Below are 16,400 nucleotides of genomic sequence, written 5' to 3'. Positions count from 1 at the left end.
ACTATGTTGTAAAAACTTTTTTCCTGGTGATATCTCCAACCAATATATCTTTTTCTGTCAAGAATTGGTGTATCATGAGGATATCCATAGTATGGATCTTCTTTAGTTGCTTAAATAGTGAAATGTTTGAAATGTAATCTACATATAATCCAATTATCTTGATAAATCTATATATTATATACAGTTTGAAAGGGTTGGGGGTTTTTTTGTTATATCTGAGATTAATTTCAGAGATATACAATATAAGGTGAAAATCGTTGTGTTCCCAGACGTACTGTAATTTACTCTTGGTAACCTCCTGTATACAAAAGGTACTTTCACACAGTACAGGAGAGAGAATTTTTTTCAAAATCATTGCTGTAGCTACTTAGTGCTTTCTTTATTTTTACTCCCAAGATACGTTTGACTACACGAGAATGATTCTAAAGTGCATGATCGGTTTATATGTATTCCACAACAGTAAATTTTCCTTTTGTAAATCTCAGTCTGCACTGGAGCTAGAGGAAAGGAAGCCTCATCAAAAAAGAAAAACCTAATATGGCTAACTGCCAAAAATTGTAGTACTTACATATTTATTTTCCCAAAGTCATTCTTTAAAGGTGCCTTTTTTTTAACACTTTTGATAAGGTAAAGGCTGAATATTTCTGTAGACCAGTCTGCCCTGTCACCATGGCAGTCAATTTAAAATCCTTTTTTCCAAAGTTTCTTGTTTAAAGCAGGAGATGCCCTGGAAAACAGATAAGAAAAATAATTACTGGGTAATGGAAAGATCTAAGAGGCTCTGGTCATCCATCCATCTGTCTGTGGATAGGCCATGAAAATGTCAGAAAACAGCTTCAAAGATTCTGAAGCTGAAAGTTCACCACAATATCTAATAGAGGAAATAAATATGATTAAAAAGAACCAAAGAAATTTGAGATACTGTCTTACATCAGCAATGGGAAAGTGAGATTGAGTAATCAGGTTTCTGAAAAAGGGAAGAAATCAAAGCCCTAGCTTGAAAAATCAATGTAACAGGAATTCTTTAACAGAGCACAATCATTTATTGATTTTAGTGAACAACCAGATTTGCTTTAATATTGTCTTTGGGATTTATTCACAATCTCTCTTACTGATAGCATGTCTCTAGTATAAACTCCTCAGAGACAAGAGATATGGAAAAAAATTTACTTTTCCGGGCCTGACGTTGTTTAAACTCCAAACAAAAGCAATTAAAATACAGCATCAGTCAAAAAGGGAAGTAATTCAGTTTAAATGAAATCACGTCAGAATGGATGAGAGTGCTAATGAGGTGACCAGTATTGGTGCCCAGGGGAAAGAGCCTTCAGGAGTTGGGCTCTCATCACTTTCAGGGGGCATGTGATTTCTGAGCACAAATCCTGTTTTTCGTTAGAATTGTTATATAGATAGTTACCAAAATTAATTACGCTGTTGATTGATTTAACACAGATTTTACATAGGTTTTGGTTATCCAGCTCGGTTTTAAACAAAAAGGTGACCTTTTCATGATGGTCTAGGATAGAATGATGAGAACCCAATTACCTCAGTTCCTGCTGGCTCAGTAATGACATGTACTTGTCTGTATTAAGATTTGGAGCCACTTAAGTTTATACAATTCTCTGTCTCAGTGCAGACATCAGAGTTGATTGAATTTCTTCTCAGCCTGTCAATCTTTATGAGATTTTTTTTTTTGAGAAAAGGTCTTTTTGAGTAAAATGGAGTGAATTTTAAAGATTATTGGGAAATTGGCTCACTGTAAATACAAGAGCTTAAATAACATAAATACCTAATCTCCTCTTAGCTGTAGGGGAAGTTTTATATTGAGCCACAAGATTTTTACGTGATAATTGCTGTACAGAAATAAGGTCTGGTGAGTACTGAGCTTTCCATGGAAACCTGCAGGGGTCCAGGCTGCCAGAAGTCAGAGTATCCTCCCGTGTATCACAAAATTGAGGGAAAGGCCAGACATTCCCAAAAAAACGGAATCCCAAGACTGACCTCCACTGAACGTACCTGATGGGTGATGGGGTAGTGTTTGATTTCTTAAATATAAAGGAAGCTAGGAAAGTTTGGTTCTTTATATTGCAAACCAGGTGACTGCTTTCAGTTTTGTATTGTTTTCTGGAAGCTGAATGTGATGCCTAAATTTGATTCCTCTCCCAATTCTTTGGATTAATGCAGTTCAATAAGGCCTGGGGAAATGCTGGAATATTCATCCATCCTGAGATATTTTTGAGCAGACTGAAGCTATCATCTCAGCTATTTTATTAGTTCTGAGAACTTGTGGGGAGGATGGGTGGGAAGCAGGAAAACAGTAGAAGTTTGGAAAAGGAGGAAGGAGACAGGACAAGAAAAGCCAGGGAATTATGTTAGGAATACTGAAAACTTCTTTCCCTGAAAGAATCCTGTGGTGAATAAACAAACAAAAAATTTTGTAAGCAGTTGGAAGAAAACAAGGAAGTGAGTAGGAGCTAATATGGATTTCTAAAGCATAAACCGTGTCAAACAAATATAATTGCCTATGGCAGTATAACAGCCATGTGAATTGGATGTCATATTTCTTTAGTCTAGAAAGCCTTCTCACAGGACATTTTCATAAGCTGGCAGGAGAAACATGGTTAAGGTGAAAATAATCATAGAATAGGTCCAAAACTGCTTAAAAAACATGCTCAGTGAGATGCTATTAATGTCAGAACAGAAAGGACAGGGATTCATGTAAGTCTGCCATGTGCTTCCTGGAATTTCATTAACATCCTGCATGGTGGCGCATAGAACACACTTATTACACTGAGGATGATGTGAGGTTGGGAAGGACATGTTTCGGAAAGCAAGATTAGAATGAAAATGGTCTTAAAAAATTGAAGACATGCTCTGAAAAGTTGGATGAAAGGCAGGAGGGACAATATATTGCACTTAGGAAAAAACAGTGTACAAATACAGCATAGTGAGTGATGTGGAAAAGGTAGTTCTCCATAAAATGATTTAGAAGCATAATGGAGGAGCAGAGATCAGCAGTACTGTGCTCTTGGAAAAATATAAAATTATAATATCTTGCAATATATAGTCATTCTCTGGAGAGAATCTAAAGGGGACAAATATATGCAGAGAGAAAGCAGAGCTGATAAAGACTGTTCAGCAGTTTTTTAACTTCAAAAAAAGTGGTGGACATATCTCAGATTTTGCATGGATAAGCGCTTCTGCACAGAGTAAACTGGTCTCTCTTTCTGTAATACACTAGAATAATAAGTACCTGTATGAAATTTCAGGGTGAAAATTTCATGTTAGATAGGATATTAGGAAAAAAGCTTCAGTGGCAGGGATAAAGTTGCACCTGTCTATTTCTTAGAGGGGCTCCCAGTTTTGCTCCTGAGGATCTTTAAAACAGGCTGTGGAAAGTTCTCTTGGGAAAAGTAGAAATAGTCTGGGGCAGAGAATCATATTTAATGTCCTGTTGAGTGTTCATATCCAACCTTATTTTTCTGTTATTTTATGTGGTCCCTCTTGACATAACAAAAGGTAAGGTATTGTTATCCTGGGCATCTGAAGAGCTATTTGCCTCCTTTGCTACATCTCTTTTAAAGGGAGACACATTGGAAGTGAGGAGAATTGGATGCAGAGCTATTGTACATTAAGACAAAAATGAGAGAGTGGCTTCCTGAAGTTTTTGTTTTCACTTCCTTTGTGTACCAACTTAGGTGAGAGCCTGTTCATGAATGTTTCAACCTCATTTTTCATCCTATCCCACATGGTATGTCCAAACCTCCCACTAAAATGTGCCTTTTACTATCAGAGGTGCTATTATTAGTGTACCAGTTATGTAAAATATGTTTCTGCTTAGTCTTTACATACATCTCCTTTCCCTATCACTGCTCTTTCTGCTGCTTATGTAGTAGGGCCCTCACTCTCCTGCTCTTTCTTTCATGTAAGATAGAAGAGTTTTTAATAAATTTCAGGAAAAGACCCCAAGTCCAACATCACTCCTTAGTATAGAAGAACTGCCTTTATACTCAGTGAACTACACTGTTTGTACTTGACACAAATGCATACCACATTTGCTCTTTTCAGGTGCCTGAAATGCTTGCCACCCTTTTGTCCTTGTTGTAGCAGGCTGTGCTGGATTCACTGATGTGTAATTTGACCAGTTTTCTTCACAAATTTGTACATCACTGCCACCTTCTTCCTTTCAGCTCCTTGTCTTCATCTTCAGTTTCCCTCAAATAAAGGCTTAGCATCCTCATGCCTTCTCCTTATTAGGAATGCCAGCCAAGGCAGCAGGGACAAGAGTCATTACCTGTTACAGCTTAGCCTTTTGTGCTGTCTGCCTCTTCTCTTGATTGTCATGGCCACTGTCCAGCAGCAGCATTAAAACTACAATCCAAACCAACTTATTGTACATCTTCTACCTCGCAGTGTAATGAGAAGGGCTTTTCAGCTGCTATTTGGGGGCAAAGCTTTGGTTACAGACTGTCAATCCCTCATTCAGTTTTTCTTTAGAGCAGGAGGTGGGCTGTAGGCTTGAAGGCTAGAGCAATTTGGTATTTTACATTTGGGTCTCTTGGAAACCCAGCAATATTTTAGATCCCTGAAAAAGTTATTTGACCTTACTGTAGGTCTGCAGCTGCATATTTTGATGATACTTCTGTTTTTAATGCCCTGAGAGAGAAGCCCTTTCTCCAGATAAAATAGCGATCCAGTTGTGGCAATAAGTCTTCCTGCCTGCTTTGAGTACCAGCCATGCTATCAAATGGATATATCAAGCTGCTTTCTCCCAGGAAAAGTGAGAGCTTTGGCAGATGGGCCCGATCAGATGCCCAGTCACCAAATGCTAAATTGTTTCCTTTTCGAGCTAGCTGGATGTTGTTGAAAGTTTTTTCTTAGGTGCTCAGTGGTAGCAGCCCCTTCTGCTGGGCTTAGTCAAATCTCCTGCCACTACAGAAGTTTGTGACTGGCATGTGTAAAAGCATTTGATGGAGGCATCCTCTGTGTGGCCTTGACACTTTGCAACACAACCTTTAAAAAGGAATTGGTTTTGCATGTTGTTCAGATTTGGATTCAGGACAGTATTTTTTTTGTCATGCTGAAGATCACCCTGTCTGGTGCCTAACAAAAAGGTCTAGTAAGATAAAACTGCATGGTGCAGTGGTCCAAAGAAAGAGTCAGGAAAACCTCCCCCACTCACTGGTTGTAGCTAATTTTGCTTTGAGGGTGAGGCATCCAAAAGTGCTTGTAGGCTTTGATGGAAGTAATTCCCAGATTCAGTCTTGGGATTTTTAAAATCTATAATGCAGATTATTGGCCCTGTGTTTTCCCCATGGTGGTTAGACAGCACCTTAGAAAATATTTTTCTGTATTTCATCCAGAGAAGTCTGAAACATAACCTTAGGGTTTTTTGACCTGGTCCTGAACATACTTTAAAATGAACTTGGATACAGTCTTCAGCTTAGGTTGTCTCATACATTTCAGTTTATGATTTTGCAATTTAAACAAGAGAGGGTTTTTTTACTCTTTCTTTTTAATTCTATAAATAAATACTGTATTGGATTACAATAGTACTATATGGATGAGATCACTTCAACTTGTAAATAAGTAATTTAATATACCTCAGTGACATGCAGATTCATGCAAGCTAGCTAGATTTGATTCTAACTCTTCCTGTTTATTTCTTGTATATTAAGCACTTAGAATGACAGCCTGCTTCACTGTGTAAATGCCATTAATTCGTGTGGTTTTGATGTCTCTGAAACAAGCTTTGCATTAGCGTACATATCGTGCAATTGCCATTTGGATTCAGCTCCATCATGACTGATTGTTGCAGTCACAAAAATGGGGTGTCATAGAGTTATGTCGAGGAATTTGATGAAATCTCAAAATAGTACTGTTTGTGCATGCTACTTTATAAACAAATGCATACTGGAACTTCTGAAATTTTCTTTTTGAGCTTTTTTTCCTAGCGCCTGCATGTACATTTCAGCACTATCCATAGGATATATTTCTTCTTTTACTCATTTTTCTGTGGCGAACTTCAGTGACTTTGTTACTTTGAAACGTAATGGCTGAGTAAGTTGAATTTGATTTCCTCTAATGCCAGTAGCAAGTGTTCAAACCAATAGCTTGTCAAATTTGTTGAGTAGCTATAACCATCCTGTTTTCATTTGGGCAATGACAGTATTGCCTTTGTGTAACATAAGTGATCTGCCATGTGGACAGAATCATCTGACTTTGATGTTAGCACCTGTGCTAGGAACGTAAATGCCCTGAATTTCTTCTCTGGCTGTCAGAGAGAGAAAGGTTCCTCAGGAGTGTGGATGAACCCACTGACCTCGTACCTCTGGACATGTATTTCTCTCTCTGTGTCTTCATTGCCTAAAACGAGGTAGGGTAGTCGGGACATCAGAGCTGCAGTCTTTACTTTTGCAGTTCCTTCTAGGGGTTCAGCGAAGAGGTATTGCATTTTTGAACTTTTGCACCCTGAAGTGTGAGACAAGGTCAATAATTTAATCTGTTCAAAATTCCTGTGCAATGAGTAGCAGTAGAAGGAATATCAAAGGTACATTTTTAGATTCTAATTTAGGTTACATGTGAAATGAAAACTACAATCAAAATCAAACCAAATTTTACTCAGTGTTGCTGCCGCATGTCATAGGCAGTCTGATGTAATGATGCCTTATTAATGAATATGGGCAGGAGAAGAAAGTAAGACTATTACTTTTCTTAATTTGTTGAATAAAGTTGTAAATAATTTTCTTCTCGTAAAATTGGCCAAAAAAAAGTAGGAATATCCAAGTTCTATCCACGTACTCCAACTTAGACCCTAAAGATTGTGAAAAACTCCCCAATACTGAAGCCTGAACAGATAAATAGTGAATAAAAGATCTAAACTGAATTGCAAGATATTAAAAAAAAAGTTACCTCGGGAAAAATTGCTGAAAGAAAATATATTAGCAGCAGTAAAATATTACAGTATCTATATATTGAATTTAAAATTAAAAGTACCTATTGGATCATCTAGAAAGACTTCAATTTGTTTCTCTTCTGTGAAATCTTATACCTTGTGTCTAAATCCAGTCTCTCTCCTTAGTGTGTATCTATTCTTGACTAGTTTGCAGAACAGTCATAAGCAAGGGAAATTCTTGTTTCTTACAAAAAACATTTCACTGTTAAAAAATGTTCCTGTTTCATCATTTTAATTTGTCTGTCTTCAACTGGCTTTTCTATTCTTATTATACTTCTTTATGCCAGATTACAGAGAACCTTAATTCCTAGTATTTTTTCTGTATGAATCCACTTACAACAATTGAAGCACTGATATGCTTTTTCATAAACTAACACTATTTATCTCTTTAGGTCTTTTATGCAAACCATGTTCATCAGTGTTGTCATTTTCATTTTTTTCTATGATTTCCTCAGTTTTTCAAATACTAATCTGTGATCAAAAATATGTATGTAATATTTTCCATAATTTGTATGAGTGTCATACAGAGAGGAACATTAATTCTTTATTGCTTTTGTGTGTACAGTCTGGGGAAGCAGTTTTTTTCTTGTCATGATGTTATTGGGACCAATATGAGAGGATGCCTTGTTATATCCCCTCATCTCAAACTTTTATGTGGCACCTATATTCTGTAACACAGTATTTCCATCCTGTTACCCCTTTTAATCCATAGGCCATGAGCCATAAGATTTGCTTTCAGTGATCCTGCGTTTATAACTTTGCATTTGGCTCTATTAAATGACATTTGGTTTGTCTGTTTGATCAAGTTGACCAAATAATTCTGATAACTTGTCATAATGCCTTATTCTTATTGTTATTTATATTTTTATCCTTATTTTATATGTTTCTGCCTCATTGATTCTGGTAGATCATGGTGATTATTTCACTGGCAAGTATTTTTTTTTGACATGTCAGTTAATCAGTTTTCAGCCCATTTAGCTGGTGCTTTATTGATATTACATAGTGCCAGCTTTTTAATCAGTCATGTGTTACTGAATGAATTGCTTTACAAAGTCCAAGCTAGGCAATTTTATTTGACAAATCTATAATCTTATAAAAATCATGTTATTATGATGAGAATTATTTTCTCTAGATCCATTCTGGCTGCCATTTATTACATTAATGTTCTTTACTCTTTACCAATTAGACTTTTTATCAGCTTTCTCTTTCTTTTGTCTAGCTTGATGTCAGGCTAAGCAGTTGGGCTGCCTGTTTTTTAAAAATTAATGGCACATTAGCATTCTTCCGGAATTTCCCTGCTATTTAAAGATTTATTAAAAATTAATAGAAGAGATGCCCTCAGTTATTTGGGCTTGTTGATTTGAATATAATTATCCCTAGCAGATGCTGTCTGATATTCTTCTCAGTTACTAATTCTTGATTAGTAGAAGCTGTGTTTGCCAAGCTAAAATGTAAAATATGGAATGTTGCCAAAGCTTAAGCTTTGTGTTTATGTTGTTCATAAAGCCATGAGTCTTTAAGCATACCCTATCTTATCTTTTAATGTGATAAAAGTAATGAATAGATATAAGAGACAATCTGTTACCAGGAAAAGTTGAAAGCTTTATAGTTATAATTACAGATATAATTATGAGAAACATTAAATATGGATGAAGTTTTCACACTTAGAGTTTAAAAGATAACACAGATTTTGTTGTTGATTTAAAACCAGGAAACTGGCTCTGAAAGTATGGTACATGAGACTTTCGATTTAAATTTGACCAAAAGTAAAACATAACATTTAAAAATGACCCCTGAGAATGCTAAGATTATAAAATGTCAGAGGAAGGATTCTAAACTAATCTGTAGTCCTGAAAACAGAGAGGTACTACCTGAAATTTCTGCTTTCACCAGTGATTCTGGATAACAGTTACAGGATTCTCTGGAACCTGTAATGACTCCAGTGGCAGCATGGTTCTAAGCTGCCATCTCTTTCTGCAGAAATTAGAAGATGTATCAGTAGAACTCAATTGCGGTATGGTGCCATTTCACTGAAGTTAACAATTACATATGTCTGATGACAGTGACAGGAGAGTTCACTCACACCGAGTGCACATTGAAAAAAATTATGCCCAATCATAATGATGAGCTTCTACTACAAATTTTAGAAATATATAAATATCAGTGATTTATTCATTAATATTGCCCTTGCTAAGCTGAGGTCATAATGGAATAACAGTTATGAAAATGGTAAATAGAAAACTTCATTAGAAAGCTGTTGCAATTATTATAGCACAATATTATAATTATTCTAACAATTGTGCAGGAGCAGCTGTTATTATTGTTAAGCCTGTAAAAAGAGCACTAGTGTAAGGAAGTAGTCTAGGAGCCATCTGTTAACAGCAGTTGTATGTTCAGAGTTTCCCACTTAGAGAAGGAGAAGGAGAAAAGGACTTGATTGGATGAGCACCTTAAGAAATAAGATATGGCTTTGGGAATAAGAGACACATTTAAAAGGAAAAAGCAAAGGAAATTTTCCTAGGTGCCTAGATTGTTTTCATGGTCACTATGCAAAAAATAAACTTTAACCTTTCTCCATTTTACTTTTTGCAAGGAATCAGGTAAAAAAGCAAGCAATTTTCCATCTAGGCTTCCTATCTTTCAAGTTCCCAGAGCTTCTGAAAACAAATGTAATTTGGAATGCTAAATAAAAATTCTAATATTTTTTACTACCTAATGGTATCATCAGGTGTATAGTAATAGCCATGAACTATCTGAGATTTTGAGAGGATAAATTCTAATTAGAAAAGTAATTTAAAACTTCCCTTTTGCACAATGTTTCTGTATAATATTGTCATAAGAATCTTAATCGGAGATTCTCTCTTTTTTATTGGTACAAAATTGCAGCCATTAATTACAGTTATGCCATGAGTATTTTTTTCTTTTTATCTCTGTAAATCCTCCTCCTTAAGGAAAGTGTTTTGGTTGGAGAACAACGTTATATGCTCTATAACTGGCTGGAGGTACAGGGGGAAAACAAACTAAGGCTGATGACTTGGCTGATCATAAGAAGTGCAATTTTTTTTTTTAACTTGATGCACTTACCCATGGGCAGGCATTTGGTATTACTAATGTATCCAAGACACTCAAGTAGGATACAGGGCTCTCAGAGACCTACAACCTCCCAGATCAGCATCTAAATGTTGAGGACTACCATGAGGCATCCCCAAGGCACCAGTAATCAGTGGGAGGAAAATAAAACTGAGTTACAAGTTTTGGCTATTTGCATGGACTCAGTTGTGGGAGGGAGCTTTAAATCTAGAATGTGAAGTGTTGGTGACTAAACAATTTATTCAGCATTTGGTGTGAAAATCTGTTCTTTTGTATGATTCAATAAATTAGAAATATATTTGTAAAAACGAAGTTTTTATTTGCTACCCTAGCAATTAGAATTCACAATATCAGATTTGTGACCTGAGACGTTCCACTACCATTAATATACATCTGTACATATTTTGCTTTTATATTTTGTTGTTTCAAAAAAGACTCCAAAACATTATTAAAAAAAGACTGCTCATGACAAAGCTGACCTTACTTTCCCACTATGAATTCAGCTTGTAAATTACATCTCATTTCATAAAATATCTTTGATACTTTATCTTTGATACAAGATAAAATTTAATGCCTTAAAAAATAGGTTCATGGGCTATAATAATTGTGTTGAATGGTGCAGGGAAGCTGTTTCATGGTAGTAGATCACCCTGATTTTCAGAATAAAGACAAATTAATTAGATACCATTGACCTATATATGTAAGAGAGCAGTATATTAATATTCATCACATGATTTATTTAAAGTCAGTGTGGAAACACAGTATTACTTCATCAGAATGCATTTATTGAGAGATCCTACCCCAGCATCCATTTAATTTGAGCTTCAGGAACAACTTTGATGTACCACGGAGTTCTCTGGATTTATTTAAAGCTTATTGCTACAGTCTCACTAGCTTGGTGCTTTTTCCTTGTGTTCTGGCAATATGGCAAAGCAGAAGCATCCCTTCTGAAACAAGGAACGGATTATTTTTTTTTCGGAATTGCATGTTCAGAGTTAGATGTCTAGCAGAAGTAACAACTATAATTCTTGATATCTAAAAGACAAATCTTTTATCAGTTATTTGATCTAAGCTTATTTCTGTATTAGTACTTTCTATACAACAGTGTCCATTTTGTGTTTAGGTTCTATCACTTTCTGAATTCCTTCATTGACATTAAATCACAGTTATTGAGACTAACCTTTAAAGTTTACAGAACTGCATAATCTTTCTCTGTTCTCAAAGGTTTTTGTTGTCCTTCATCATATGCTTGGCGTGATTTTCATGAAGCTGGGTTCATAGGGTCCCCCAGGTCACTAATGGAAATGGATAGCACAGAACACGGTGCCAATTCCTCTGAGCCCCAGCTAATGTATTGCTCCCTCTTTGGAGGCTGCATGGTTGCTACTTACTTGCTTCATAATCTACCAGCCATTTTGTATGTCTGCTAGAGTATTTTTAACATATAGTAGCTCTCCAGCAGCTGGGTAGTGCCTGGTTTTGTACAGGGACAGACATAGGGTTCCTTTTAACGAATACAGAAAATCCTTCAGCTCCAGTTAAGTCATTTTTACTTATTAACTTCTTTACCTAATCAACCGTTTGAAATGATTTTTTATTACTTTCTCAATAAGTATACTTCTTAGGTTTTGTTTTGGGTATTTTTTAGATTTTCTGGATCTGGAAACTACACAAGAAGCTTTTTAATTTTGAATGGCTTTCTGATGATATCTTAGAAAATTAATAGAACACCAGAATAAAAAAAAAAAAAATCCCCTTTTTTCCCCATCTCTATTTTCAGCAGAGAAAGCCAGGCTAGCAGAAAACAGGAAGCTAGAAGCTACCACAGTAATTTGTCTTTTAAGGTGTGAAAAACTGTCTTTGAAGAACTCCCCTAATAAGGAGAAGGTGCTAAAAGAAGGATTGTTCTCACATGAGCACATGGTGATTTAAAGACCAGTTTTGTAACAGATGCAATGGAAAATAGGCACAGTACTCCCAAGAGACAGGAATTCAGGTCCTTCCTGTGGTGTACATATGTATGCAATCATAACACTCTTCAGGCACTTAAAAATGTGTCAGAGTAACAGACCTATGTCTTTTGCAACAATCTTGTTATTGAAGGATGCCTATCAAGTGAGGTGGAGTCAATTATCTCCTTCTGCATCCTTGTCATTCCTGTGGAGAACTAATTTCTCAGCTCGCCTGTTGGGTTGATGCTGCGTTCTACAGACATTGAATACTCTGCATAGGAGTATTATTGGTCTGTTGGGATGAGTTATTTCTTCATTAATCTTTCCAGGAGCCCTGTTCAGGAAGACATTTAAGCACATTGCCTAATTGAACTTCTGAGATGCTTAAAACGAGTTATGTGCTGAATCAGCATCTCAGTACTTGATATTGAGTATGGCCTATAAAGGAATAACATTTAAATCATCTTATATTGAAAACATCTGGTGATAATCTAGCCACTTGTAGATATCTAATATTCTCTAGTCCATGTGTACTAGTGTATGCTTATTTACTGTCTTGAGGCAGAGCACCACTTGTCAAGTGACAGTGATCCAACAAGGCCTGTATCTGTACAGGTATCATAAGCAGAGACTCTCCATTTTTAGCCTAAGTCATACTCAGTGTGCAGAGACAACTTTTTTTCCGTTCAGAAGGGGGTTAAATTAAAATAATTATCTTAGTTTAAATGAAGGACTTTAAATGAATGCTTTGCATTGCAGTGATTGAGAGCCAGCAACGTTTTTTAATAATATGCCCTCATGCTGCTGGCCTCTTGGGGTTTGAGGAATTTTCTAATGCAAGCCATAGTGTGTAATTCATTAGCTACCAGTAGCTGGGGCTCTGAATTTGCCTGAGCCAAGGAATTAATTTTAATTTCTAAAAATACATATAAAATATTGTTTTATCTTAATCCTATATATGGTAATGGCTTTTGGATGGAAGTATTATAGATCTACCATAAAGCATGCAACTGGGTATGGATTAACATCTTCTAGTTTAAAGGAATTAGGGTGAACAGATTAATTTTTAAATACTTGAGTGACATGTGCTGAGCATGTTTACAGACATGGAACAAATACACATATGCTTGTGTATCTGTTTTTAGTTAAGCACACTGCTAAATTTCAGGGTGTTCTTTAAAACTCCATCTGGAACTCTACATGTCCGTGTGTGCATCCATGCAGACATATATGTCTCTCTGGTGTCATAAAGAAATGACTAAGGGATATATGCCACACTTGTTATTTTTCTGCATTTATAATTCCCTAGGAAAAATTTTGTAGGATGCTTTGGTTTCACACTGACAGATTTCAAATAATGTAATGCTATTCCATGCAGTGCATAAAAGCAATAAAAAAAAGTAATTAAAGCTTTTGTTCACCCAGTTCAGTTGTCAAAATGCATCTGTGAGTTAGATTAAAGGAAAAAGGACTTTCAGAAGAACAATAAGATAGTAATTATATTAAAGGGCAAGCTGAAAATTTCACCTTTTCTGTGGACAAGCAAGATAATTTAAAATTATGTCTTTTAAGACACTGGTTGATGCCTCAGGATAACAGAAGGAATACTATAACATTTTTTTCATAACTTTCAGCAATTCATTTTGTGTGTTTTTATATCAAAAGTCTGTGCTGTAACCAGGAAGTCAAAATCAACCTGAACATGAATGGAAAATGCCACTGACTGTTTGTTTTTTTTTTCTCAGACCAGAACTAACTGTGATTAGCTTTTCACATCTGATTTGAAATTGCCCTAGGACTGAACCAAAAATCAGGGTTTTCATATGCTGGATAAGAGAATACAAGCAGGGAGAAAAACAGTTGTTGCTTAGCTGTGTGCACTTTCAGCAGAGTTGGAGCCTTATTTGGACCTTTTTTCTCTTTGGTTTGCTCAGCAGCCCCATAGCACAAGTAACATGAATCCCCACTTTTGTGCTGTGTTGCTTTGCAGACCCTGGCAGGGACCTGCTCAGGGTGGAGGGGGTAGTTTGCTAAGGTTACCTCTTAGCAAAACTGCTTCTACACTACTTCTGGGAAAATGGGGTGATCAGTCACCCCAAAAAGGACTGTGTATTGTGATTATTAACTGGGCATTGTAAGTGATTAGGGGGAATCAACTACTTGAGCTTCCCTTTCCCAAAGTCTGGGAATACTTGGATAACCCATATTTATGTGTCCATGCCACAGGCATATATTTAATAGAAGAGACAGCAGCAAACTTGTCCTCCCTCTCTTTTTAGCTTCTATGGCCCTTAGCACTGGGCCTACATAAATCCCATTGTGGTTCAGTGTGACAAAGCCTCCAGCAGCTCATCCACAGCTGCCAGAAAAACTGGGAAACAAGTGATGCTCAGCCTTCGACAACAGTAAAAAATGGCCAATGCTGTGACATTGTGTTGGGGCACTGGCCCTTGTCTCATGACCTTTCTATTTAAAAATGTTACTGTCACTTACATAAATCAGGTTGAACCAGTTCAAACCAGTTCCAATTTTTTCACCTCTTCTACCAAATCATTACTGGACTGACCTAAAAGTAAGTCAGATCTGTTACAGTCACAGCAGCACCTAGATACTAATTGCATGCAGTGGTTTGACTTCTTTCCCGTGACCCTTCACCTGTGGTGGAAACGTGTCCTGACCAAATTACAAGAAGCTGAATACATACTCTGGTGACAAGTTATCCACAAGGATCCTTTTAAGGAGAGTCAAAGCAGGCACAGGTAATGCCTTTGTAAGTCAAAGTCAGAGGATTGACTGCAGTTGAACATACTCTCAGGATCTGCAAAGGAGCCTGAGACATTGTCTTCAAATTGCATTAAAGAGCAGTTGGAGCAGCTGAATGTTAACTCTTCCATTTCTTGTAGAGTCTCCATTTTTTGGGGTCTCTAGGCATTTGTATGAAATTTCTGCCAGTAGTATTTGTACTGTCATTGCATAAGGATGAAGTTTTAGGAGTGTGTTAGCTTGCCCTTTACAGTAAGTGCTTAATGAAAATAGTGTATACCAAAAAACATCAGATAGTAAAAATAACAGCTGATGAACTTCTCACTTTAGTCCTCTGACTTTCAAATGTTTAGTTTTGCTATGAACGGTGTTTATGTAACAACCTAATTTTTTTATTTTTCACAGAAATGTAACCTGGAATAATTTAGCTATCCCAGACACCCACTGTTCCAGAGAGCTAGAAGAAGGTTACCAGTGCCCACCTGGATTTAAATGCATGGACCTTGAAGATCTGGGACTAAGCAGGCAAGAGCTGGGCTACAGTGGCTTTAATGAGATAGGTCTGTCCTACTGGTAAAATCCATTTCAGTATCCATTTAAAAATGTTTTTGAAATTGATGGAAGAGATAGTTCATGTCCGTGCTAAAAAGGCATCAAGTGCAATCAGTATTCTACTCAAGTAGAGCACATGCCAGAAAGAGCTGTGCTATTTGCTTTGCAGTTATGATATATTTTTACATCCCAGGATTTAAATACCTTTAAAACAATGTCTTTATAAGGAGTCAGCTGTTGATTATCACCAGTATGCAAATGTGATGACTAATTTCTGTTTTGTTTTTGATTTATTTTACAGCATAAAATCCCTTCTGTTTGTCTAATTTTAGTAGTAATTCCCATGAAAAAAAAATCTTTTTTTTTCATCTAGGATTACTTTGATAATCATCTTGTTACTAAGGAGAAGATAGGAGAAAAAATGATATAATGTATCTGTGGCATTCTTGATCCAAACTGTGTAAGTCAGAGCAGCCAGAAAAGTGTTTGAGAGTCAGGCAGATTTTGCGATACAGGTGCAATTTGTGTTCTGTCCGAAACACTGCAGTTACCAGGAGAATACGTTCTCTGACAGCTGCAATGTATTGTGCCACGCCCATGAGGATATGAGTGTAGAACACAAAAGCAGGAAAGGTGGCAAGAACATGGGCAGCTGTGGTAAGATCCACGTCCTGATGGAAAATATGCAGTTACTCTGTCAGAGTATTGTGGTTATTTCACATTTATTGAGCAGACAAAGGTCCAACAGGAGCCTGCAGCTGTAAATTTTCATTTCAGGACAGGCAGGGAAGTACCTTCAAAAGATAGAGCATACCCACAGGCTGAATTCCTTCTGATGCATCGCTTTGACTCTGATAAGTTTTTTTGGGTTATTTTCTTTTCATTTTTCTGGGTTGAGCTGCAGACTGTTATCCTGGCTTCAGCTGAATTTGAAGGTAATGAAAAGGTTTAATGACTGAATGACTGAAATAAAAAAAATTTTTTTTTAGTCTTGAGAGCCTTTGTGGCTGAAATTGCTTCAGTTCCTGAATATTCAGGTTTCTGGATATACACAATAAGCCAGAGAGTTACAAGGAAGTCTCAGAGTACTG

The 16,400-nt window shown here is 36.5% G+C and overlaps 1 protein-coding gene across 1 annotated transcript in view; it reads left to right on the top strand.

The window, feature by feature from the left end:
• Window positions 1-16,400, top strand: part of NALCN (sodium leak channel, non-selective) — a 238,087-nt gene that overhangs the window by 33,213 nt on the left and 188,474 nt on the right. Inside the window, exon 7 of the mRNA XM_066176413.1 lies at window positions 15,163-15,317. Coding sequence (XP_066032510.1) covers window positions 15,163-15,317 — 155 coding nt within the window. The remainder of the gene's footprint in view (window positions 1-15,162; window positions 15,318-16,400) is intronic.

The sequence above is a fragment of the Chamaea fasciata genome, unplaced genomic scaffold (genome assembly GCF_029207755.1).
Source record: "Chamaea fasciata isolate MVZ Bird 193981 ecotype frontalis unplaced genomic scaffold, bChaFas1.0.hap1 SCAF_2, whole genome shotgun sequence".
NCBI lineage: Eukaryota > Metazoa > Chordata > Aves > Passeriformes > Sylviidae > Chamaea > Chamaea fasciata.
Note: the sequence above shows the minus strand (reverse complement) of the source record. Positions and strands in the feature narration are given on the sequence as shown.